Source organism: Fundulus heteroclitus, chromosome 4 (assembly GCF_011125445.2).
Source record: "Fundulus heteroclitus isolate FHET01 chromosome 4, MU-UCD_Fhet_4.1, whole genome shotgun sequence".
NCBI lineage: Eukaryota > Metazoa > Chordata > Actinopteri > Cyprinodontiformes > Fundulidae > Fundulus > Fundulus heteroclitus.
In genome coordinates this window covers 1,463,477-1,488,822 of record NC_046364.1, presented here as the reverse complement: position 1 = coordinate 1,488,822, position 25,346 = coordinate 1,463,477, and the positions used below count along the sequence as shown (strand labels likewise).

Genomic DNA, 25,346 nt, shown 5'->3' with positions numbered 1-25,346 from the left:
AGGCTGAAACCAGGGCAGCAAGTAGTTTTTCAGTTTGTATCATGTTTATTTTTTCCTTGAAGAGGCCTGGAATAAACTCTCAGAACTGCATTTTTTGACGTATTTTGAGAATTTTTTGTACTGCGTAAACCCGGAAACCCACTATTCATCAAGTAACTATTTGATTTACATTTAATTTTTGTTCGTTTACTTTTAAGTTTTTCCATAGACAAGTAGTCACTACATATTGATTAACGTTTGGAAAGAAATCCACCGTATTTTTCACTTTAGAGTAAAGTTTCTGGCTACTCTCCCCAATCAATCAAAAACGTTATTTATAAAACATTTTGCTGTACCATAAGACACCAAAAAGGCCGTACAGGAGGATAAAAATACAATGATAAAATTAACAAAACAATAAATGGTTAAAGCCAGTGCAGACTGGTCTGCTGGTCCTGAAAAATCCTGGTTAAACAGTTTGTAAGTGATTTAAATTACAGGATGTTCTTTTTTTATCTGCTAATATAAAGGTCAAGTGAATATCCATTAAACTGGAACTTATTTACCTTAATGTAAGCAAACCTGATTCTCATCTTTTTCAGAAACATGATCAGGCAGGTCAATTAAAAGTTGTAGGTTTTAATCACTTGATTTATTTGTGAAAAATAAATCTAATAATTAGTTTTACTAGTTTAGATAATTTTAGTAAGAGAAATTAATGATGTGATGAGATATTGAAATACCTGACCACAAGTAACATTTTAATTTTAAAAATCAGTGGGCTGATGATGAAGCCCTGAGGAATCCCACATGTGATTCTTGTTTGTTCAGATTTATTGGCAAATAAAAACCACCCAAATAAAATTTGCACCAATTTCCAGCCTTCCATGGCAGCATTTCCTGGACCTCAACCTGTAGTTTCTGGCAGAGAGAAATAAACCCAGGTTTGAACAATCTAGATGTGCAGCGCTATGTGTCAGTAAAGAGATCAAATCAGTTTATTACTAAAATAGTCTTTATTTTCTATGTAAAGCTGACAGGCTCCATCGGTGCTCCTCTTCGGGTCGAGGTTCTTGTTCAGTTGAATCGGACTCGGCGCATGGAGCCCACGGTGCTGTTCTGGCTGCCCCAGTCGGAGAAGTTGTTATAGTCCCGTTTCTCCAGGACGTAATGTGGCCCCCTGTAGTTGGGCTCCTGGTAGACGACCCAGCTGTAACAGCAGAACGTCACATCAGTCAGCGTGTTCATGAAATTCTTTAAATTCTGGTTCCGTTAAGCTTTCCTAGAAGCTCCACATGTGGTTCTGTGCATGGACCAGAACCTTTATCGCTTTATCTGCTTCATTACATCCAGGTTTTCCAAACCTTGACCCCAGGACCAATTAGCGATGGAGTTACTGAAATAAACAAACGTTTCAGTATTCTTCAACATATTGACTTTATGCCCTATTCCATAGCACCTAATTCGGTTCAAATTTGATAAAAAATTAATCCAGGACCATGCTATCAAACAGACACAGTCAGATCCAGTAGTATGCGGTCCAATTCAGTTTGAATTATGATACAACCCAGTCAAATTCAACTAATTCTAAATAACAAATTAGCTGTAAACAAAGTTATTATAATTAGCAGAAATAAAATTTAAAACATCTGTCTGGGTGTAATTCAGTTCAAAGAAAATTAATCCAAAATGGAAATTGAATTGATGGATCAGTGATGGATATATTGAAATAAATGAACTTTTCATTATTATTCCAAGTTATTATATGTAAATCAAATATTGACAACCTACATAAAATAACAATAATGATAGTTTTGGCTTCAACACTGCATAGAGATATTATCACCCAGATTATGTTTGTTAGCTTTAGGTTCATTAATCTTAAATTTGTTAAGTTCCTCTGACCTTTTTCTGCCTCTGTATGTTTATTGCTCGCTCTTTTAAAGACGTGTGAAAACCCTGGAAATAAATTTCACTTTAATCCCCCAGGACTCTGGACAGAAAGGTCAATGGTCCCTCTAGGACAGGGGTGTCAAACTCATTTCTATATTTGGCCACTTTGGCATCATGAAGTCATTAAAATGGTCTTTTTAGATGATACTTTTGATTTCATAATTTCATTTCAGTTCACATAAAAATGTAAAAAATGCACAGTTACATAAAAGTAGAACCTTAGGCCCTGTTTGTGTGGTTTATCTGCAAAATAAAGTTGATTTTGGGGTGAGTTCCACTTTAAACTCATCTTTCTGCATCACTTTTTCTCTTTTTGGACATATTTGTGTTGTTTCAATGTGTTGTGGGAAAACTGATTTCTAGTGGCAGGAGGCTGTTACTACACAGTTAAAAAAAAATCAACATCAGCTACAGGATGCTCAGTTTTAGCCACTTTATAAAATTTAAAAGGATATATGCCTCTACTTTATCACATGATACGCCTTTTTTTTGGCTCTTGAGGGCCGGATAAATTGCCTTGATGGGCCAGATTCGGCCCATGGGCCGTGAGTTTGACACATCTGCTCTAGGATATCAGAACTCATGGATAGACCTCTGCTATAAACACTAAAGGAACAGAAACAAAGCATCTCCTGAGGAAATTCTCATTTCCACAGCACACAGGACAGCAAACTCACGCTCCCCCGAGGACGCGGATGGACGCCACTCTGTTGAGGTTGTAGCGGCTCAACAGGTTGGGGATGTCGTCTTGGATCTCCATCTTCTTTCCGGAGAAACCTGCTCGCTCGAATAGCTGAGCTCTGGGAGGGTTGTTGTCCTGAGAACCAGAGACACAGCAGATCAGCTGGTAGGGTGCCAAGACTTTATAACAACAGAAAGTCAAAGTCCAGACCTCACTCTGACTGAAATGTTGCAGTGAGACTTTTAGGGAGCTACAAGCTGCTACAGGAGGTTCTACGAGCTACTGCAGGAGGTTCTATGAGCTGCTAAAGGAGGTTCTACAAGCTGCTACAGGAGGTTCTACGAGCTGCTACAGGAGGTTCTACAAGCTGCTACAGGAGGTTCCACAGACTGCTACAGGAGGTTCTACAAGCTGCTACAGGAGGTTCTACAAGCTGCTACAGGAGGTTCTACAAGCTGCTACAGGAGGTTCTACAAGCTGCTAAAAGAAGTTCTACAAGCTGCTGCAGGAGGTTCTACAAGCTGCTAAAAGAAGTTCTACAAGCTGCTACAGGAGGTCCCACAGACTGCTGCAGGAGGTTCTACAAGCTGCAACAGGAGGTTCTACAAGCTGCTACAGGAGGTTCTATGAGCTGCTGCAGAAGGTTCTACGAGCTGCTAAAGGAGGTTCTATGAGCTGCTAAAGGAGGTTCTACAAGCTGCTGCAGGAGGTTCTATGAGCTGCTAAAGGAGGTTCTACAAGCTGCTGGAGGAGGTTCTATGAGCTGCTAAAGGAGGTTATATGAGCTGCTGCATAAGGTTCTACGAGCTGCTAAAGGAGGTTCTATGAGCTGCTAAAGGAGGTTCTACAAGCTGCTGCAGGAGGTTCTACAAGCTGCTACAGGAGGTTCTACAAGCTGCTGCAGGAGGTTCTACAAGCTGCTAAAGGAAGTTCTACACGCTGCTACAGGAGGTCCCACAGACTGCTACAGGAGGTTCTACAAGCTGCTAAAGGAAGTTCTACAAGCTGCTACAGGAGGTTCCACAGACTGCTACAGGAGGTTCTACTGGCTGCTACAGGAGGTTCTACTGGCTGCTATGGAGGTTCCACAGACTGCTACAGGAGGTCCCACAGACAGGTTCTACAAGCAGTTACAGAAGGTTCTACATATTGCTACAGGTGGTTCTACGAGCTGCTAAAGGAGGTTCAACAAGCTGCTGCAGGAGTTTCCACAGACTGCTACAGGAGGTTCTACAAGCTGCAACAGGAGGTTCTACTGGCTGCTATGGAGGTTCCACAGACTGCTACAGGAGGTTCTACAAGCTGCTACAGGAGGTTCTACAAGCCACCGCAGGAGGTTCAACAGACTGCTACAGGATGTTCTACAAGCTGCTACAGGAGGTTCTACAAGATACTACAGGAGGTTCTACAAGCTATTGAAGGAGGTTCTACAATCTGCTGCAGGAGGTTCTACAGACTGCTACAGTAGGTTCTACAAGCTGCTACAGGAGGATCTACAGACTGCTACAGTAGGTTCTACAAGCTGCTACAGGAGGATCTACAGACTGCTACAGTAGGTTCTACAAGCTGCTTCAGGAGGTTCTACTGGCTGCTTCAGGAGGTTCTACGAGCTGATACAGTAGGTTCTACAAGCTGCTTCAGGAGGTTCTACTGGCTGCTTCAGGAGGTTCTACAAGCTGCTACAGGAGGTTCTACAAGCTGCTGCAGGAGGTTCTACAAGCTGTTTCAGGAGGTTCTACAAGCTATTGAAGAAGGTTCTACAAGCTGCTACAGTAGGTTCTACAAGCTGCTTCAGGATGTTCTACAAGCTTCTACAGTAGGTTCTACAAGCTGCTTTAGGAGGTTCTACAAGCTATTGAAGGAGGTTCTACAAGCTGCTACAGGAGGTTCTACAAGCTATTGAAGGAAGTTCTACAAGCTATTGAAGGAGGTTCTACAAGCTGCTACAGGAGGTTCTACAAGCTATTGAAGGAAGTTCTACAAGCTGCTACAGGAGGTTCTACGAGCTGCTAAAGGAGGTTCTACGAGCTGCTAAAGGAGGTTCTACGAGCTGCTAAAGGAGGTTCTACGAGCTGCTGCAGGAGGTTCTACGAGCTGCTGCAGGAGGTTCTATGAGCTGCTGCAGGAGGTTCTATGAGCTGCTACAGGAGGTTCTACAAGCTGCAACAGGAGGTTCTACTGACTGCTACAGGAGGTTCCACAGACTGTTACAGGAGGTTCTACAAACTGCTGCAGGAGATTCTACAAGCTGCTGCAGGAGGTTCTACAAGCTGCTAAAAGAAGTTCTACAAGCTGCTACAGGAGGTTCTACTGGCTGCTACAGGAGGTTCCACATACTGCTACAGGAGGTTCTACAAGCTGCTACAGCAGGTTCTACAAGCTGCTACAGGAGGTTCAACAAGATACTTGAGGAGGTTCTACAAGCTACTACAGGAGGTTCTTTATATGCTGCTGCAGGAGGTTCTACAAGCTGTTGAAGGAGGTTCTATAAGTTGTTAAAGGATGTTCTACAGGAGGTTCTACGAGCTGCTGGATCATGAAGCAGACCCGGTTTACTCTAACTGTTCTGGATCATTTCTGCATGGTTCTGAACAGAACCTGTTTCCGGATGATCACCTGTTTGATGGAGCGGACCGAGGAGACGTGGTCCACCTGAGCGCACCACTTGTCGTAGCAGCTGTACTCGCCCCGGTCGGACATGTCCCACAGGTACTGCCGGCCTCGGTAGTTCTCATGCTCGAAACCGACCCACCTGCCAGAACATCAGAGACAGATCCAAACATGGTGAGAAACTGAATGTTCCTCAGTTCTGCGGTTCTTCTGCTTCACTTTCTGTTCTAGTTTAAATTTGGATTTCTGGACCTTGGTTCTGTTGATTAAGAAGAATTTAACTGATCCGAGCTTCAACTTTATCAAAGTTCTAAGTATTAATGTTCTCAGGAGATGTAGCTCCTGCTCGCTGGTTCTTCTCTGTGTTAACCTGAGGATCGCTGTATGCAGGGTTCTTCTCTAAATGACTGGTCCCAGATGGTTCTGCTAACATTTCAGTTTAAACCCGAGGCCTCCTGGAGGCGGGGACCAGCACCGGCGGACCCTCAGAACGGGTCAAACGGACTTCACAGGTGAACTCACGCTCCGCTGTCCACCTGAACAGAGTTACATCTCTCTGGGAAGTTCTTGTCGCTGATCCTGGGACAGTCGTAGTTCAGGTCCAGTCGTCTGCCAGCGAAGTTCCGCTGCTCGAAAAGGGTCACCTGGGAGCAGAGAAGACGGTCAGCAAGAACCAATCCAGAACCGGGTCAGATGTTGGGTTTCTAGCTCAGCTTTCTGCCTCCAGTCTGGTTGTCGGACACTTTTGTGTGTTTCGCCTCTAAGCGATCCATCAACGATGGAAGAAAACGTCTCTTTTCTGCTGCTTTCCCTTCCAAGCAGCCAGAACTTCCTGTCTCTTTCTATCTGGTCTGGATCAGCGGTTCTGCAGAACCTCTAATCAGATTCTCTCCAGGCATCCGCCTTTCTCACCAAAGTTAGAGACATTAGAGTCGCGTTGTTTAACATCCATCTGAAAATGTTCTGAGGTGGAACCTCCAGAACCGGACCGCTTTCAATGATTACACTGACTGACTGGACTGGAAATGTAGAGAAATGTGGCTGAACCATCCAATCAGAACCAGCAGCAGCCTCCGACCCAGAAGAGCGACCCGGCAGAACTGAACCCCATCAGAGAGGGAGATGGAGGAACCTCATCCACCTTTGGCCCTTTAGGGCCATTAGAGCAAACGTCACATAAGAGCAACAGCTGAGTCCAAACTGGTCAGAACCATTTGTGCTTCATGCAGATTTCAGCTATTCTGCAAACTTTGTTCCTAACATTTAAATCATAATAAATCAGATGATTTCCGTTCCCTAAATCATTCAAACTCCATGAATCCCCTGAAATGTTCCTGTTCCTCAGCGACAGGCTGCTGAGTCCGGTTCCTGATCTTGGACCATTGACCCGATACCCTGAGGGCTCATCTGATAACATAATCTCACATTTCCAGTAGATGTCCTAATATCTGAGCAGCCACCATGACAACTTTCATTAATTCATTAAGTTTGAAGAATTCATTGTTTTCTTCCACCGCAGATGTTCCGGCTGCACTTTTGTCCTTCAGATTCCCGACAGCAGCAGCAGACGATGTTTGATGAAGGTTGCACTCACCCTCCCAGTCGACCCATAGAAGGCACGTTGGAGCACAGACCCCAGTTTGCTGCAGATACACAAACATTTCCACAAGTTATTTCACTCATAAAAACAGCGGAACACCAAACTCTCCGCTTCATGTCTGGGAGCCGAGCTGACGGGTTTAAACCTCCTGTTTTTATCTCGATAAGCAGAATCTAGAAGTCATTTGGGTGTTTTTTTTTATCTTTCAGCATCTAAAAGCTGAACTCTGTGCATCCTGCAACCATCATTACTCCCTGGGTGACTGTGGAGACACTGGGCGTTGCAGGAGGCCCCTGAGGCCCCCTGAGGCCCGGCTGGGCGGCCCGCTGAACGTACCTGGTTTGTTGGGCTAATCCTGGGACCTTAGTGAAGATGTTCATGTCAGCTCTGCGAGGCAGCGAGAAAGCGCCTTAAATATGGCGAGTCGGTGCCGCGCAGAGCTACCAGAAGGCTCAGAGGGTTTCTGCTGCAGCTGCCGGGGCCCTCGGGGCCATTGATATGCTAAACACAAACTCATGCTGGCCCCCGTGTCACAGGACGCACACCGGTGAATGAAACGTACAATCAGGGAGGGAGAATGCAGAAAGACAACGAGCGCGGCCTCCGGCACGCAGAGTGCAGCGCCAACAGTTTGGGTTTGAACATTTCAGCATTTTCTCAGCAACAATGCTCTGAGAACAGTGGCGATGACGCCGAGGGGCCCGCTCCTGTGTTCACAGGAAGGCTGGAGAAGTCCAGAGGACAACCTGACCGCACAGATCCCGCTTTAATCGTTAAATAGTTACCAAAACTCTGAGTATCCTGCAGCCAGATGCCTGAAGAGACGCAGCTTCAGGCCTCGTTTCTGGCTGTTTTCCTCCCAAACCAGCCAGACTCTCCTGAAGCAGCGTCTCTCCAGGCCTTCTGAAGGTCCGACAGGTTGTCAGCACCGGATGCTGGAGGCTCAATGTTTTATGGATTAGTTTTAGTTCAGAGAAATAAAATATGTGACAAAAGGCTGAGAAACTATTACTGTCATAACTGCGCCCCCTGCTGGCATAAATGACCTGATTTATCTCAGTAATCCCATTCATAACCCGCATATCACACAGATTATTACACACTAGGTGATTTATTTTGATACGTTATTTTATCATTATGCCCTCATAAACATGAGAAAGGTTGATGAAAGCTGTCCAGCAGACATTCAGTGAGGACCTCCGCAGGATAGAGTGCTTCAGCTGGAAGATTAATGGAAAGTTAAGTGGAAGGAAAAAGGAACACATGCAGCAACTTTAACTTTAACACCTCAGCAGATCCACAGACTGATCACCTTCTTTCCACAAACAAGTGCACAAACTGTACAGTACAGTATTGAATTGTCATGCTAATATTTATCTTGACTTTTTATTTCTTATGTACTTGTTTTTGCCGTATAACTTCATACCATTTGATATACTTTATGCATATTTTTTTTATTTCCTGTGTATGTTGCATGTTCTGCACCAGGTCAAATTCCTTATATGTAAAAATACTGAATCCTTATTCCGAATCGATTTATTGTTGGTTTGATACAATATTAAAACTTTTCAAAATCTCCCTCTGTGTGTTATGAATCTACTGTTTCTAAGGGTCCCGTCGCTGCAGAATGAGCCCACATCACCAGCCCTCCATGCTTCACTGATAAACTGATGGTTCTGTGCATTTTGACCAAAGTTTTCCACCTTTCCCATTTTTACTTTAGTCTTGCTAAATAATGACAGCGCGGACTGTGTGGTGTCATTTTGTTCTGGTGCGGTAAGAGTTAAATAACTTTAGAGGTAATACATCATTTCTGTTAATGACTGGTAGAGGGTGTACTGTCTTCTCCCCGTGTCCATACAGTATGGAGCCAGGATGAATGAGCCACAGTTTGCTTACAGGGTTAAAATCCCTCCATTCTCCCTCAGATCTGTCTGTCCAGCAGATTTACTGTCACACTCCACTGGGTTAGAATGACGGGACATTCAGCGCGTTGGTGGGGAGGGGTCTGAGCCGATGAATAGCAGAAAGCGTCCTGGATGCTTCACCCTGGGTTGTTTTTTTGTTGTTGTTGTTGTTTTTTTTGTCGTACTGGCAGAGAACCAGAAGCTTCAGGTTTTTTTTTCCTGCATCCTGGAGGCAGCAGACAAACGCAGCAGGTCAGACGTCTGAGTGTGGAGACAGACTCATTCCTGATTTCAGTTAGATTTGAGACGCAGCAGCTAGAGATGTCTCTCATCCTCACTGTGCTGGACAAGCTGTCCTACTTCCTGTCTCTGGTGGCGTTTTGTGTCAGTGCGTCTCACGGCTGGCTCAGATAACGCTGCTCCTCTCGCTGGGAGGTGATGCTGAGGTTTGGGTGGAGTTAGGATGTTGTCATTTAGAAGCTGTGGACACCTGATACCTGACAGTGAGTCAGTTCTTTGGCTCAGTTGAACGGATCCGGGCGGAGGTGCGGTTCTTTTGTCTTTCTGATGTTTTGGACGCAGAGACGTTAAATCTAGTTACCTGTCCTGCAGGTGTGAATGAAGGAAGCGAGGACGATGCTGCAGAGAGGAGCGCTGAGGACGGTCCATCTTCTCGCCCTGGTGCTGTGTGTTTCCGCTGGTGGAGACTTTGACTGGACCAAACAGGAGAAAACATCTTTCTACTACAGCACCTTCCCGACCGGTACCAGCCGCCGTTAACCTTCTCTCACCTAGAACGCAGAACCCAACCTTTACTGCAGGGCAAAATGATTCCAGTTCAGTCATTTTTATTCAAGTTTTTATTCACAACCAAAAATTATTGACATTTGCAACCTTATAAAAACTTTTATAGATGCTTCTTGTGTTACATTAGAGCAGTGTAATTTTATTGTCTTTATGCATTTGAAAAACATTCCAGTAAAAGTTGTTTCCTTCATTTAAACCAAAGTATAACAAATCCCAGGGCGTGTTTTCTCTATTTGTTCTGCAACAAGTCTGAAGGAGTCCAACAGTTTGGAGTCTGCGACGGGTCAGGCCTTCAGCCATACCCTCTTCTTCCTCAGCCAGACCTTTGCAGTCTGGTTTCCTATCGTCTTAGTGAAGCTCCCGTTGACTTCCACTGGACTTTTCTGAACCATCGCTGCTATCAGTGAAGTTTTAAAGAGCATCCAACCTCCAGCAGCCACAGAGCCTGGCTGCTGACAGGCTGGATGCTCTGAAGCTTCTTACTGACGACTGCCGTTCTCCTAGATTCCTCAAATGGTGTCAGGATGTTCTGCATAGTTCAATCCTTTCCAGTCTTTCTGGGGACCTTTGTTATCTGATCTGTTCTTTTAAGAATACTTTCATTGACAAGAAACATGGACCTTAGACCGCAGAGGTAGAAGTGATCTGGATGCAAGTCGCTGAGATGATTATGGATACAGGAACAGTCTGCATGGGATCACCAGCATCTGAGAACTTGAAGGGTTTGATCGGCGATGCCCTGGCTGGATTCAATGGCTGGATTTCAATGCTGAATGGATAGCTGAGCACTGTGTGAATCAGACGGATTGAGATGAATAGCAGGAAGCAAAAAGGAGCACAGAACATGGCCCTCTGCCAATGATGGGTATAGACTAACTACTAACATACTAACTACTAAATCCTGCCTAGAATCCCTGGTGGCCTTCAACTTGTTGTTTTATTATGTTTATTTAGTTCGGTTCCTGTTTATCTCAGAACGTCTATCTGTATAAAAAAATAATCTAATTAGGGTTGTAGCTACTCTAAAACAATTACTTGATTTATTTTAGCAGCCAAAGTTTAACACGATTTAATGTTAAAATATAGATCTTTTTTTCTTGCAGCTTAAAATACTTTTATGTGGTTTATTGTGACCAGTACTTGACTCCAGGTGTCTCTGTGTTTCTCTGCAGGTTTCTCGTGGGGAGTCGGCAGCTCGGCGTATCAGACTGAAGGAGCCTGGAATACAGATGGAAAAGGAATGAGCATCTGGGATGTTTTTGCTCACAAAAAGGGAAAAATCTCCTCAAATGAAACAGGAGACTCTTCATGTGAAGGCTACTACAAGTTCAAGGTGGTTATGGCTGACAGAATTATCCAAAGGTTTCCAGTTTACTATCATAACTTTTATATTTTGCATAATTTCAGGAAAACCATTCACTGCCTGAATGTACTTTTAAATAGTCACACATCTTTAGACATTAGGAATGTTTATTCTCAGATGACTACAGTTCTTCATGTCTCTTTGAATACAAAAAATACATATATTAAATTTGGCTTCAAAAGAGCTTGGATGGAGACGATAAGCCGAGAGAGGAGCTGTAGTGTCTGGGTAGGAGTCAGGAGATGTATATGTGGGGAGGGGTGCAGGGAGACAGTGGTGAGGAGTGAGGTAGGAGTGACAGGTGGTCTGAAGGTAAGGGGGAGGTTACATCAGTGATAATCTCTCAGCTTCTTCTTATTTACACTGCTGATGGACCAGGCAGGAGTCACCTTTGGCAAAAACTCACACTGTTTGCAGACGACTCTGTGATCTGTGGTTAGAAGAGGGCAGATGGAGGAGAGACCATCTGGCTAGAGTCAGGTTAGAATAAGACTGTTTGCCAATGGAATTAGTATTTTCCCCCCTAAAATAAGATAATTGAACATCCTGCACTTGAAATACGATGATGGAGATGAATTCTTCTTATTTTAAGTGCAAAAATCTTATTCCATTGGCAAATAGTCTTATTTAGCTGCTCAAATCAAGGAAAAATACACAAATTTCAAGAAAATTGAAAATCAAAATTTCTTTGAGTTGCCTTTTTGCAGTGCAGAAGGAAAACAATCTTTAAAGTAGCTAAAGAGAAAAACTGGGGAATTAAACAGCAACAAACCTAAAATCTTTAACAGGTAAAATGCTGAACTTTTTTTCAACATATTTAAAATACATTTAACTGTGCAACTTTTAAAAGCAGCTTAAAAGTTGAACATGTTTGTTGTTTCGGATCATTTTAAATTGATTTAAAATGTATGTTTTTCTGTTTGTGTTTAAGGATGATATTAACTTGATGAAGGAGATTAAGCTGAATCATTATCGATTCTCTATTTCCTGGCCAAGGATTTTACCCAGCGGATCAAAAAGTAAGAACAAACGTATAAATACTCCATGTCAGTTTGGCTTCTTTACCGCATGAAAGTAAAATGTTGGTTTCTATGAGTAAAGAAGTTTTCCAAACTAATATCCGATGCATCAAAACAAATCAAAAGGCTTAATGGAGTCTAAAACTTCTCCAATCAGCAGTATTATATGTGACAGGTGGGTGGGTGGTGGGGGGGGGGGGGGGGGGGGGGGCAGGAAAAGGGTTGATGTTTCCATGCTGGAACTGCTTATAGCTCCCCACTTTATCAAACCCTGAAGGAAGTATTGATGAGAAAAATAAATGTATATGCAGTCTGTCTTCTTTCAAATTTACAAACTGTTAAAGCAGTGTAACATTTACAGAAGACATGAAAACATTCAGGTAATTAAGGTAAATCTGTGTTCGGGTCTCTTTGATTCATTCTCTGGAGCACCATGAGCCCTCTTGGTTGGATTTAGGTCAGGACTTTGACTAGGCCATTCTAACCTATGAATCTGTTTTGATCTAAACCATCCTGTAACATCTCTGGCTGGATTTTCAGTGTGATTGTCCTGCTGGAAGGAGAACCTCCTCTCCAGTCTCAGGTTCTCCTCCAGGATTGTCCAGATTCAGCTCCATCCATCCTCCCATCAGCTCTGGCCTGCTTCTCTGTCCCTGCTAAAACAACATTAATCCCACAGTATGATGCTGCCACCACCATGTTCTACCAAAGGGACAGTGAGGAGCATTCCAAAGTTCAAGCGATATAAAAACCTTTGCAAGACACTTCACTCTTACTTTCATCAAGGTGCCGTCTCCCCATTTTATTCAGCAGCTGCAAACAAATGAGGCGTCAGCAGCTTATTTTCAACTCCACCCCCCACAAATTGTGCTTCTCTTTACCCAAATCCTGACCCTCCATCATCCTTACTTGTCTGCAGACTGGAGAACATTTCGGAAATGTGTTGATATTGATCGTCATATTCTTACTTTATGGGAGCCTTTTGTTCTCTGGTTTTCTGTCATAAACGAAGACAATGCAATACTTGCATGTGTTAAATTAATGCATAAATGAATTAATAAGTGAACAAAATGAAGTTTTAGAAGGCTGTGCCGCTCTTTTTTACCGCTGACGGATGGATGGAGATATGATTCCCTTGTGAAACCTGCAGGTGAGCACATTAACGAGAAGGGAATCAGATATTATAACGACCTGATCAACATGCTCCTGGACAATAAGATCACACCTGTGGTGACTCTGTATCACTGGGATCTACCTCAGGTGAGCTCCTCCTGCAGCTCTGACATATCAGTACGGCTGGAACGATGGTTTGACTCTTCCTCGTTCTGACAGGTACTGCAGGAGAAACATGGCGGCTGGCAGAACGCGAGCATGGTCAGTTACTTTAACGACTTTGCCAGCTTGTGTTTTGAAAGGTTTGGAAACAGAGTGAAGCACTGGATCACCTTCAACAACCCCTGGGTGAGTCAGGGTGAGGAGCAACGGTGCGTTCAAGGACAGCTAGAACGTCTGAAGCACAAAGTGAGGGTCTGGTTCTTTTATGTTTTAGTCGATAGCTGTAGAAGGTTACGAGACAGGAGAACACGCCCCAGGACTGAAGCTGAGGGGAAGCGGAGCTTACAAAGCGGCTCACCACATCATCAAGGTAAGTCTGGCTGCTCTCAGTCCAAAGCTGACCACCAGTCACTGGGAAGCAACTATTCTGTGACCATCTGGGCAAGGCAAATTTATTTGTATAGCACATTTCAGGACAAGGACAATCCAAATTAAAATATTGGAAAATAAAAACAGAAAGTAAAAAAAATACAGTTGGAATAAAATGTAGCAAAAGTTAACCGAAATAAAACATTTTAAAATGTAAACTAAAAGCTAATATTAATCTGTTGCTGGTTCTCCTTGCTAGTTCTTTGAAGGATTGATGTAAATCTTTTCTGTTCAATAAATTACCATTGTAAGGGAGCCTTTATTTGTAGTTTTATGTATAAAAAAGAAATTACATTTAGCTTGTATAAAAAGACATTTCTAGTGTGCTGGTTTATGCTAATTTATCTGTTTAATTTAACATTGATCAAAGTCAGGTTGTATGCATCACAAAAAATTTGTTGCTGCCAACAGGTGTTGAGTTTTTGTGCCTTACTTAACTTATCGTGCCACTAATAAGGTGCTTAGTCAAATATATTTTAAAGTATCACAGAAAAAAAGATGCAGTTTGAATATTAATAAAATAATAAATGCATCTTTACTCGTGTGTCTTTTCGAGTATGAACCGTGGAGAGACTTCCTGTTGATACCTGTCTCCATATCCACCACAGGCCCACGCTAAAGTCTGGCACACGTATGACACCAAGTGGAGAAACAAGCAAAAAGGTGATGGAGAAAACCGATTCAGCGGTTTTATTTCGCTCTTCTTTTCAGTGCATAACTGTTTTTCTCTGGGTCCAGGTCTGATCGGGATCTCCCTGACTGCTGACTGGGGAGAACCGGTGGACGTGTCCAACCAGAGGGACATCGAGGCAGCAGAGAGGTACATTCACTTCTACCTGGGCTGGTTCGCCTCGCCGCTCTTCCATGGAGACTACCCACAGGTTATGAAGGAGTACATCGGTAGGTTCAGGCCAAATATGCGCTGACATCACAGTCATTGCAGTGATTTTACATCTTTACACACAGACACTGTTTAAAACGCTTGGCACAGCACTTTTTTCTTTATATTTCATGTATTGATGGGGGTTTTGCCTTAGAGATAAGGGGAGGAGCTCCATCATCCCGGGAAGCTTGGAGTAGAGCTGCTGCTGCTCTGTATCCAAAACAGGAAGAAAGCTCCAGCAGAACCAGAACCAGGCTCAGTGAGAACATCTTCCATGACCCACTGGGGCTTAGAGAAGACAGAGCAGAGACACGGGAGCGCTGATCCAGGAATACTTTCTATGTTGCAGAGTATATCGCCCCGGTTTCTTTATTCAAGAGGGAATCGTTCTCAGAATAATGCAAAAGTAGAAAGAAGGTTAACGTTAACAATATTTATTCCATAACAGGTCAAATGAAAGTAACAAAGTTATAACAAAATGTGAATAATACAGAGAATTAGTTTTACCTCCAGTGCTGGACCACTACTCAGCTGTCTTTAGAACTGACAAGGATTGGCAAAAAAAAAAAAAACAGTTTCCATCTCTTCTTATACGCCAACCTCCATCCTGTCAGGATGTTTCTGTCAGCCTTAAGTGTTAGTAACTGGACACAGATATCTGACCTTCACAAAGAATATGGTGTTGCCACAGCTGCGAGCATGAAAAGCAAAGAGCTAAATCTTATCCCTAATAAGGCAAAAGTCCTACATCCTAAAGAAAATACAGAGTGTACATTCATGTCTCTTTAGATAAGTACATGGTAGAGGCTAACATTAAAAATAAAGGATCTGCCTCCCATTCTACTTTTAGAGACTCTAGGAACCACCAGCAGACCTGCAGTCTGAGAGCGAAGTGCTCTGTTAGGAACATACGGGGTAATCAGAGCTCTGATATATGATGGAGCTTGATTATTAAGGGCTTTGTACATTAGAAAGAGAATTTTAAATTCTATTCTAGATTTACATGTCAGGAACGAGAGACGGATGGACCCAGTATTCAGCCAGACAAGAAAAGTGCAAACAAAAAGGCTTTAATAAAGCTCAAAACGTTCAGTCAGGGAATATGCAGGCTCAGTGGTCAAATAACAGTTCCAAGTCGGTACACAGGCGGGCAGGAAAAAACATGCAAGGACAACAGGATCAGGATCAGGCTCAGGTTGGCACAGAGGTCAAAAACGTAAATTGGGTCAGGTCAACAGGCAAACAAACAGAACAGGGAATGCTGGACTAGACTCACCAAAAGACAAAAGACAATGATCTGGCCGAGTGCAGGTGACAGAGGCAGGTATAAGTAGGAGAGTGAGCAGGTGCACAGAGTGAGACTAATTACCAGAATGGGTGGAGCTGATCAGGGGGGACAAAATGGCTGGAAGTAAACTTAAGCTGATTGGATGGTGACTGGTGAAGAGGAGTGACAAGACAAAAGAATGCTGGCAGGTGAACTGAATAAAGGCTGGTGACAACTGATCAGAGCAGGGGGCGGACAGCGTCCAGAAGTTTTTTGCAGAGAAGGGGACAGTTGGATTGGCAGCGGAGCTAGAGTTGTGGTGTGAATGTTGGTGTTCCACAGGGCGGTGGTTTTGAGTTGTGTTGGAGTTGCGGTCGGAGCTGGGAGTTGTGAACGCAAAAGGTGGTCGGCGCTACGTGAAACCAGGAGACGCCGCAGAGCTACGGGCAGGAAGGAGGACATCTCATCGGCGGTTGGCATAAGCTGGTTTGTGAATGGGTCAGAATGGCTACTCAGGAAGTAGAGGAAGATGGGGAAATGGATTATGGCGACTGGACTCCAGTGGCTAATAGGAGAGGAGGAATTGGGGTGAATAGAGCAGAAGGAGGGTGGATGACGAGTCAAGGAAGTAAAAGGAGTTTGGAAGAGAGCAGTTCTGATGAAGCTAGTGGGTTTGTGCGGAAAAAGGCTGGGAAAAAGGAAGTTAAAATCATCCTGAAATTTAGGAAAGAAGATGAGCATATCAGTTTAAGCCCTATAGCAGTATCCAGGGAGTTAAAAAAGAAGCTTGGAGATGTGGAAATGGCAAGGATTTTGAGAGATGGAAGCCTGTTTATAGTGTGCAAAACGGAGGAACAGAAAAACAAAGCGTGGGAAGTTGAAAGTGTGTGTAAGAAAATAATTAGTGAGAGAAAGATTGTGGGTGAAAGTAAAGTCACAAGGGGGGTGATAACAGGGATACCAGTGGAGGAAGACTTGGACAAACTTAAACGCAGTATAAATGGAGGTGAGGTGAGCAGAATTAAAAGACTTATGAGAACAGTAAATGATGAAAGAGTTGAGAGCTTGTCGCTTCTTCTGGAGTTTCAGGAGTCAGTGTTGCCAGAAAAAGTGAAAATAGGATGCATGATTTTTCCAGTTAGGCCATACATCCCCCCACCACTACGATGCTACAAATGCCAGAGATATGGACATATAGCAGTGGCTTGCAAAGGGAAACAGAGATGTCCTAAATGTGGAGATGAGCATAGGGTGGAGGATTGTAAGGAAAAGGTGCAGGATAAATGTTGCAATTGTGGTGGCCAACACAGGGTAACGTATGGAGGATGTGGTCATAAATGAAAGGCTAACATATTATATGGAAAAGAAAGGATATATAGCTAAATACCAAAGTGGTTTTAGGAAAGGGAGAAATACAATGGATCCAGCTGTATGTTTAGAACATGAAATTAGAAAAGCACAAGTTAACAAAGAAAGTGTGGTGGCTGTCTTCTTTGACATAGAGAAGGCATATGATATGATGTGGAGAGAAGGATTGTTAATAAGACTGTGTCAATTAGGAATTAAAGGACGAATATTTAGATGGATTAAGGATTTTTTACAAGGGAGATTAATACAAGTTAGAATAGGGAAGAATTATTCGAGGAAATATAGGGTAGAGAACGGAACACCTCAAGGGAGTATAGTGAGTCCTTTATTATTCTCTATATTAATTAATGATGTTTTCAAGGAAATAGGGAATGGGATGGGGTTTTCTCTTTTTGCGGATGATGGGGCAATTTGGAAGAGGGGGAAAAATTTGAAATTTATTATTAAAAAGCTACAGGATGCAATAACAGAAATAGAACAGTGGTCATATAAATGGGGTTTCAAATTCTCAGTAGATAAGACAAAGACAATGTTTTTTACAAAGAAAAGAATTAGTACAGAGATAAAACTAAAAATGTATAATCAAGAATTAGAAAGAGTAAAACACTTTAAGTTTTTGGGGTTATGGTTTGATGAGGGGATAACATGGAGTGTACATATACAGAAAATACAGGACAAATGTAGGAAGGTGTTAAATGTTATGAGATGTTTGGTGGGAAGTGATTGGAGGGCTGATAGAAAAGCATTGAAGGCCATTTACTGCGGATTAATTAGGTCAGTATTGGATTATGGTTGTGTGGTGTATGGATCTGCATCGAGTTCATCTTTAAAAAAGTTAGACAACATCCAGTTTCAGGCTTTGAGATTATGTACAGGGGCATTTAAAACAACTCCAACAGCAGCACTCCAGGTGGAAATGGGAGAAGTGCCATTGGAGCTGAGAAGAACTCAGTTGTCTTTAAATTATTGAGCTAATTTAAAAGGTCATAGTGATAATCATCCAGCACATAGCACTTTAAAGTCTTGTTGGGAAATGGAGAAAAATAGCTTTGGATGGACAGTTAAACAAAAAGCAACAGAGTTAGAATTAGTTGATTTAATTTTCAGTCCGACAATACCACTGCCAGCAGTTCCACCTTGGATAGTACCTGAAGCAAAAGTAGATTTTAAATTATTAAAAAAGAAAAACAAAGATAGGGAGTTTATTTTGAATTCAGATACAATACAGAAATATATTAACAGTTATTATAGTTTCATTCAGATATACACAGATGCATCAAAAAGTTTAGTTAATAAGATAGGAGTATCAGTTATTGTTCCAGAGTTTAAAATTACAATAGGAAAGAGGATCAGTGATAACATATCAGTATACACAGGAGAAATGGTAGCAATTCTGTTGGCAGTACAATGGGTAGAGGAAATAAGACCACTGAGAGTAATAATTTGTTCAGATTCATCTTCATCATTAATCAGTTTACAGAGAAGTCATTCAGATAGTAGACCAGATATTTTAATAGAAATCCAGCAAACATTGTTCAGAATTCAAATGATGGGAATTACAGTTATATTTTTGTGGGTACCAGCACATATGGGAATAAAAGGAAATGAAAAGGCAGATAAGGTTGCAAAGGAGGCTACAATTAGAGAAAACATTGATATCTCAATTAAAGTTAGTAAGATGGAAGTAAAGAGCATTATTAAACAGAAGATGAAGGAGAGGTGGCAAAAGCAATGGGAGGAAGAGAGGAAAGGACGGTGGCTGTACATGATTCAGAGGAGAGTGGGAGAAATGAGATGTGCAGGGAGGAGCAGAAGGGAAGAAACAATCATATCAAGACTTAGATTTGGGCATACAGGATTAAATGGAACATTATTCAAAATAGGGAAGCATAACACTGGAAGATGTGAGTATTGTGGGGAACAAGAAACAGTTGAGCATATTATGATATACTGTAAGAAATATGAAGAAGAAAGAAGGGAAATGGTTAAAAATTTAAAAAGGAAAAGAATAAAATTTGATTTAATAGAAATGCTTAGAAGTAATTCAAGAGATGAGTGTTATGGGATTATGTTTCATTATCTTAGACTAAGTAATTTAATTGATAGGATTTAATTTTTTTTTTTTTTTGGGTGGTTGTTTTGTTTTGGTAGTTTGGTTTAATTTATTTTAGGTAGTATAAGTCATTCTGATCCACACTCCAAACCAGTTGGTGGCGGTAATGCACCGTTTCGTTGCGTGCCAACCGCCAGAAAAAACCATAAAGAAGAAGAAGAAGATCAGAGCAGGCCAGAAGAAACTCATAATATAAAACAAAGTACAAAATCAAACTACATTAAAACTCAAACTATTCCATTAACCAAAATGAGTCGAGACATAAACAAAAACAACCCAGACAGGGCGGACTAAAACAAACGGTCTCTAGAAACAAAAGTCTGGTGGGCGTCCCGGAGGACGGCCCCGGAAAGACAGGTGGCCTGGCGGGCGTCCAGGATGACGGCCCCGGAGAGGTTGGTGCTCCGGCGGGCGTCCAGGAGGAAGGCGGCGGACCGGAGCGTCAACAGGTAGATGGCGACGCCAGGCCCCTGGCGACCATCGGCGGAACAGAGCCCCCAGAAACCGCCGACGGAGTAGGACCCCCGGAGACGGACGGCTGGCGAGGATCCTCAGAGGCAGAATCTGAAAAAGAAAATGTCCTGGCGGCGCCGGGCTGCAGGCTTCAGGAGGCGCCTGGATACCCAAAAGGAAAAGAATCTCCCGCACACCTGACTCCCATTGAGAAAGAGATCTCTCAATATCTGCCCGCCACTGTTTGTCAGGCGATGGGTCCATGCAGGGCCAGATCATTCAGGGCAAGAAAATCAGGTTTAGGGATCAGGCTGGCTCAGAGTCAAAAAGGCAATCGGGTCGGTATCAACAGGGCTATCAGAAATAAAACGCTGGATAAGACTCACCATGTGGTTTGAATTGATCTGGCAAATTGCAGAGGTTTGTGGCAAGACTATATAGGGGAGTGAGCAGGTAAACAGGAGTGAAGACTAATTACAAGTGACAGGTGGAAATAATCAAAGGAAAGGTGGTAACTGAACTGAACTGAACTGATTGGCTAGTGACTGGAGGTTGACAGGTGAGCAGATCTGATTGGCTGGTAACTGGTGTTCGGGGAGTGACAGATAAACAGATTGAGTGAGCTGGCAGATTGCTGGGAAGAGACAGAACTGAACTGGAAACATAAATAAAATCAAACTACAATAAAATCTAAACTATTCCATTAACCAAAACTAATACATAACCTAAACCTAAGACAGAATTGATTACATGGAGAGAATTACTAAACCAAAACAGAAATTAAACTAGACTAATCCAGAACCAAAATCAACATAAAGACCAAACAGAACATAAGCAAATAATAAAACCAGAGCTAATACTAAGACAGGAGAGTGAACTAATTAAAAAGACCAACATAAACTATAACAAAAACTCAAATCATGACATTACATGCATAACGTGGCATTCTTTACTTCAGTTGCAGCGTTACTGTGCCACCTGCAGGCATTGCATACATATTACAATGCACAATATGGCTTTGCTCGGTTTCATCTTTACGCCTGAATTTTTCTGTGGGGCTTGGTGTAGATGTTCCTCATTTGGAAACCACAGGAGGAGCCTGGAAGGGCCCCTGGGATGAGCAATGGTTGGATTTCCTCACCAGACTTATTACCTCTATCACTAGACTCTACAGTCTGGTTGGATGGAGCTTTTTAAGGCATTCTGAAGATTTAAGACTTTCCTTCATTTCAAGTCACAAAGACACAATTTTTTCCTGTTTCTCCGTAAATAATACAGTATTTGAGAATCATGTTTAGAAACAGAAATAATGTCCAGCAAAGAATTGACACAGAGACGCTCAATCAATCAATCAATCAATCAATCAATCAATCAATCAATCAATCAATCAATCAATCAATCAATCAATCAATCAATCAATCCCATTCAGAGGACCTATCCAATTTCTTGTTTGGCATTTTTCTAACTGGATTATTGATTTGCATCAGGACATCTATTCATTAAGTTTTCTGCTATTCTTTGGGTATTCCACATAAATCAGGACCCATTTCCCTGAAAATGGTCGGGTAAAAGCACTGAAACGGAGTAAAAAAGAAGCAAAACTCTTAAACTTAGCCTGATAAGCACTGATGCCTAGATAATTTGAGAAAAATCTGAAAATGGGAAGACACAAGTTTTGAATCAGGAATTGCTAAGTTTTCGTTTTATACACTGTTTTTCTTCTTCCATCATGACTTTAGTCAGCTGATGATTCCTCAATGCTGGATTTTCAGGCAGGAAAAGCGGTCAGCAGGGTCTGGGAGCTTCACGGCTGCCTGTTTTCTCACCTCAAGAGAAGAGTTACATCCGAGGAACTGTCGATTTCCTGGGCCTTGGCCACTACACCACCCGCTACGTCACCCAGAAGAACTACCCATCAGGCTTTGGGGACAGTTACTTTGCAGATCGGGACCTTGCTGAGCTGGTGGACCCACAGTGGCCCGATCCTGGTTCTGAGTGGCTCTATTCAGTTCCCTGGGGATTCCGGCGCTTGTTGAACTTTGTAAAGGTAAATCAACAAAATCAGCAAACCATCCAGACTTCCAGTAGATGGATTCAGTTTGATATTATGCAGTGTGTTGTTGTATTAAACAAGAGTAAGTTACTTATATCATGTTATAATTTCTTCTTCAATACTTGATGATCACCTGATCATTTTGAGATTAAAAATTAATCTATACTCACACTTTGACACCTACCCTCCACCAAAGTGGTGACATTATTGTAAAAATATAAGGCTAAGAGTTTGATGCTTCACCGGTGCAGACTGAGCGTCTGCATGGAGTAGCTTGACAGTAGGTAGCATTGTGTAGCATTTATCTATGTAAATGTTATGTACATTTTTATTTTTAAAGATGGATTCTGTTCTTCATAAAGTATGATCAGTCAGGCTATTTTATGACCATATGTGTTTTTAAATATGAAAAAAAAAAAATTAAAAGCAAGACAACAGTGATGGTAAAAAAAAAAAAAAAAGTAAGATGAGACTGGACTAGAAAACCAGAAACAAAAAAGAAAAAAAGAAACATTTATTTTGTTGTTAAACTTTTTATTAAATAGTTCTCATGTTGTCTGACACATTTTTAGATTTTTTTGTGCTTCTTTCTGCATTTCTTTAATTAAAGATTAAATAGAAGACTATAGAAAATAATTAAAAATTTTTTTTTTGTTTCTTTTATTTTTGGGTTCTTCCTACCATTTTTCTTTGATAATCAAACCTGACTTATTATTCATTTTTTCATATATTTATTTTTAAGATAACTTTTGTGTTCCCTCTAATCAACATATTAGAAAAATTAACCAGTTATTACTCCACAAGTTTCTTCTCATTGTCACCAGAATGGAAGACTCTACTATAACATTTACATTTCTAAAATCCCCAAAGAAAACTGTTTTATTCAGACTTAACTTTAGTTTTAATGGCTGCAAAGACATGAAACCTGTGTCAGAAAGTCAGGAGAAGCCAAAGATTTTGGAGAGGTGGAGCGGATGAGCAGTTTCTGTGGTTCTGGACCAGTAGATCTAACCCTCTGAACTGAACGTGTGATCTCGCTGCCAGACCCAGTATGGAAACCCGATGATGTACGTGACGGAGAACGGAGTCTCAGAGAAAAGGCTTTGCACCGACCTGTGTGACGACTGGAGGATGCAATACCTCAGAGAGTACATCAACGAAATGCTGAAAGGTGACTGTGTTCTCCTGAGTGGAACGCTGTGGAACAGGAAGCTGGTGTGATTGGTTAAAACGTCTGTCTCTGTTTGGATCCTCAGCCGTTAAAGACGGCGTGAACGTGAAGGGCTACACCGCCTGGTCTCTCCTGGACAGCTTCGAGTGGGATGAAGGCTTCTCGGAGAGGTTCGGCCTCTACTTTGTGGACTTCAGCAACAAAAACAAACCGCGTTACCCGAAAGCTTCGGTCCAGTTCTACAAACGCATCATCAGCTCCAACGGCTTCCCCAACCAGAGAGAGGTGACACCAACAGAGGAGTGTCCTGACAGTCTGCGGTTTCTGTTTAACTCTGATCTGTTTGGTCTCTGCAGGTGGAGAGCTGGAAGAGGAAAGCTGTGGAGACCTGCTCCTCCAGTAACCAGCTGCTGGCTGCAGGTCAGTATGACGACGCTCTAAAGGACGCGGTGGAAACGTGCTGGAGACAAACAGAGATTAGATGCAGAAGATGAAGTGCCGCTGCTCAAAAATCATCATTTTACTCTGGATCACTGGATTTCATTAAGATGTATTGGAGTAAAGGCACCGACTTTTATTCTTAAAACATGAAAAGCAGGCAGGATTACTTCCTGTCAACAGTGATGCACCACTTTGTGTTGCTCAGTCCTAAGAAATCCCTAAAAAAATCATTAAAGTTTGTGGCTGTAATGTTACAAAATATTAAAATATGAAAAGGCTGAACATCTTTAAGACTCAGTTACACTTGATCAGGCTTAACTGAACTCCAAACTTCATCCAAACCCTGCAAAGACCTTCTACATTCCTGAAGAGTGAAAGCAAGTCTTCCTCCAGAGAGAGGAGCTTCAGCTCTTCAGAATAAACCTGCAGAGTTCATGAGCTTCTTTCTCTACTGGGTCTCTCAGCGGAAGAGCGATGAAACTGACCTCTGAAATTATCCCAAATCAGTCCTTTAATTCTGTCAAAAAGTCCTGATCCAGTCCTCATTTTATTAAACGTCCCCCTCATCCAGATGCTCCTGTGATCATTTAAAGTGGACTGGATCAGAAGTTCTCCAGACTCTCTGGACTTTTCTTTAACACTTTGGCTGATTTTTCCCTCGGTTTCAGTCCAAGTTCTGACCTGAGAGTCTTTCAGGGGGAAAAAGTTCCTAAACCCAAGTGGAGAAAAACAACCGACAGGGACGTTCTTTTTTTCTGATGAAAATAGAAATGATGAGGACAGTGGACCAGAATACTGGCTGCTGTGTCCAGAAGCGGAGATGCTGAAGGTTGTGTTTGGTTCGTTGCAGATCCGCTGATCGGCCACATGGAGATGGTGACGGAGATCGTTGTTCCCACGGTGTGCACGCTCTGCATCCTCCTCAGCGCGGTTTTCTTCATGTTTCTGCTGCGCCGCCGTCTCTGAGGAACACACGGACCACCTCGTCTGGAAGCTGAAGCAACCAATCAGAGCAGCTTTATCCTGCCATTGCTTTGACGTCCTGATGTTCTGTTTCCTTTGGGTTGTCAATAAACGGTGAAAATTAGCAAAATCTGATCATTCATCTTCGTCGAAGCTCGTCTCTAATCTGCATTTAAAACTGAGCGAATGTTGAGGCCAACATCTAAAGTCCCTTTAAAATGTAGAAATAACTGTAATTCTGTTTCAGTTCTTGTTGCAAAAATAATAATAATAAAAAAAACTTCATGACTGGTAAACAAAGTCTGAATTTTCAGTTTATTTGTACTTTTTTAGCCTAGAAAACAACAAAGCTGAACTTTGTTTTCTGAGGGAAAACTCAGAAAATCTCAGAAGTTGAAAGTAGAAGAATTTTGGAAAAAAAACTTTCTGACATTGTTTAGTCAGAAATTTGCAAGAACAAAACTCTGACATTTATCAGAGGAAAAACTCAGAAATTTGCTGACCTTTTAAAAGCGGATTTTTCTGACAAATAATGCTAGAAGTCCTCTAAGATTTGAGCAGCAAATTGTTAGAGATTATAAGTGTACAGGGACTGGACAACAAAATCGGTTACTATGGAATTTACAGATAAATGAACTCGGGAGACACAGAGTCTGACATACTTAGATTGGACAGAATGACTGATTTTGAGAAGATGTCAGCCAGGACACGTCTACATTATAGCACGATCTTCTCCACCAATGTAATGAAAGGAACACTGATATCATACCGGGCACATGTTTGAATAGGTTTACACAGTGGGTGCTACTTAATGTCTGTGGGAGGAATGAACAGGGCGTCCAGAAATCTGCCCGCCGCGTCGTTGTCTATGTGAGCCCAATACTGAAGCTGTAAACATCCCTCTGTCTTTAAGATTAAATATGGTAAAATATAGTTTCAGTTTGAAGAGTCTTTTTATTACAACAGAAACACCACATTATCAGATAAAAGAACCAGGGGTGACCATAGCA

At 42.2% G+C, this 25,346-nt stretch overlaps 2 protein-coding genes across 4 annotated transcripts; one reads left to right on the top strand and one right to left on the bottom strand.

The window, feature by feature from the left end:
• Positions 1-976: 976 nt before the first annotated feature.
• crybgx (crystallin beta gamma X) lies at positions 977-7,262 on the bottom strand. The gene is made up of 6 exons (XM_012882108.3): positions 7,161-7,262; positions 6,819-6,867; positions 5,747-5,868; positions 5,231-5,366; positions 2,610-2,749; positions 977-1,189 (listed from the first exon to the last, which is right to left on the bottom strand). Exons 1-6 carry the CDS (start codon positions 7,202-7,204, stop codon positions 1,057-1,059), a joined length of 624 nt encoding a protein of 207 aa, XP_012737562.1. The 5' UTR covers positions 7,205-7,262; the 3' UTR covers positions 977-1,056.
• Positions 7,263-8,879: 1,617 nt separating this feature from the next.
• lctla (lactase-like a) lies at positions 8,880-24,476 on the top strand. 3 transcript variants are annotated; one of them, XM_012882099.3, is made up of 14 exons: positions 8,880-8,983; positions 9,344-9,494; positions 10,711-10,871; positions 11,833-11,920; positions 13,071-13,180; positions 13,253-13,381; positions 13,470-13,565; positions 14,233-14,287; positions 14,363-14,524; positions 21,481-21,755; positions 22,806-22,932; positions 23,018-23,217; positions 23,289-23,352; positions 24,224-24,339. In XM_012882099.3, the coding sequence occupies exons 2-14, from the start codon at positions 9,350-9,352 to the stop codon at positions 24,337-24,339; spliced, it is 1,728 nt and encodes a 575-aa protein (XP_012737553.2). In that variant the 5' UTR covers positions 8,880-8,983; positions 9,344-9,349. The 3 variants fall into 3 exon arrangements, with proteins under 3 accessions (XP_012737553.2, XP_012737552.2, XP_021164103.2); XM_012882098.3 differs by lacking the exon at positions 8,880-8,983 and adding an exon at positions 8,990-9,234 and having other exon boundaries at positions 24,224-24,476; XM_021308428.2 differs by lacking the exon at positions 8,880-8,983 and adding an exon at positions 8,990-9,276.
• Positions 24,477-25,346: the final 870 nt, after the last annotated feature.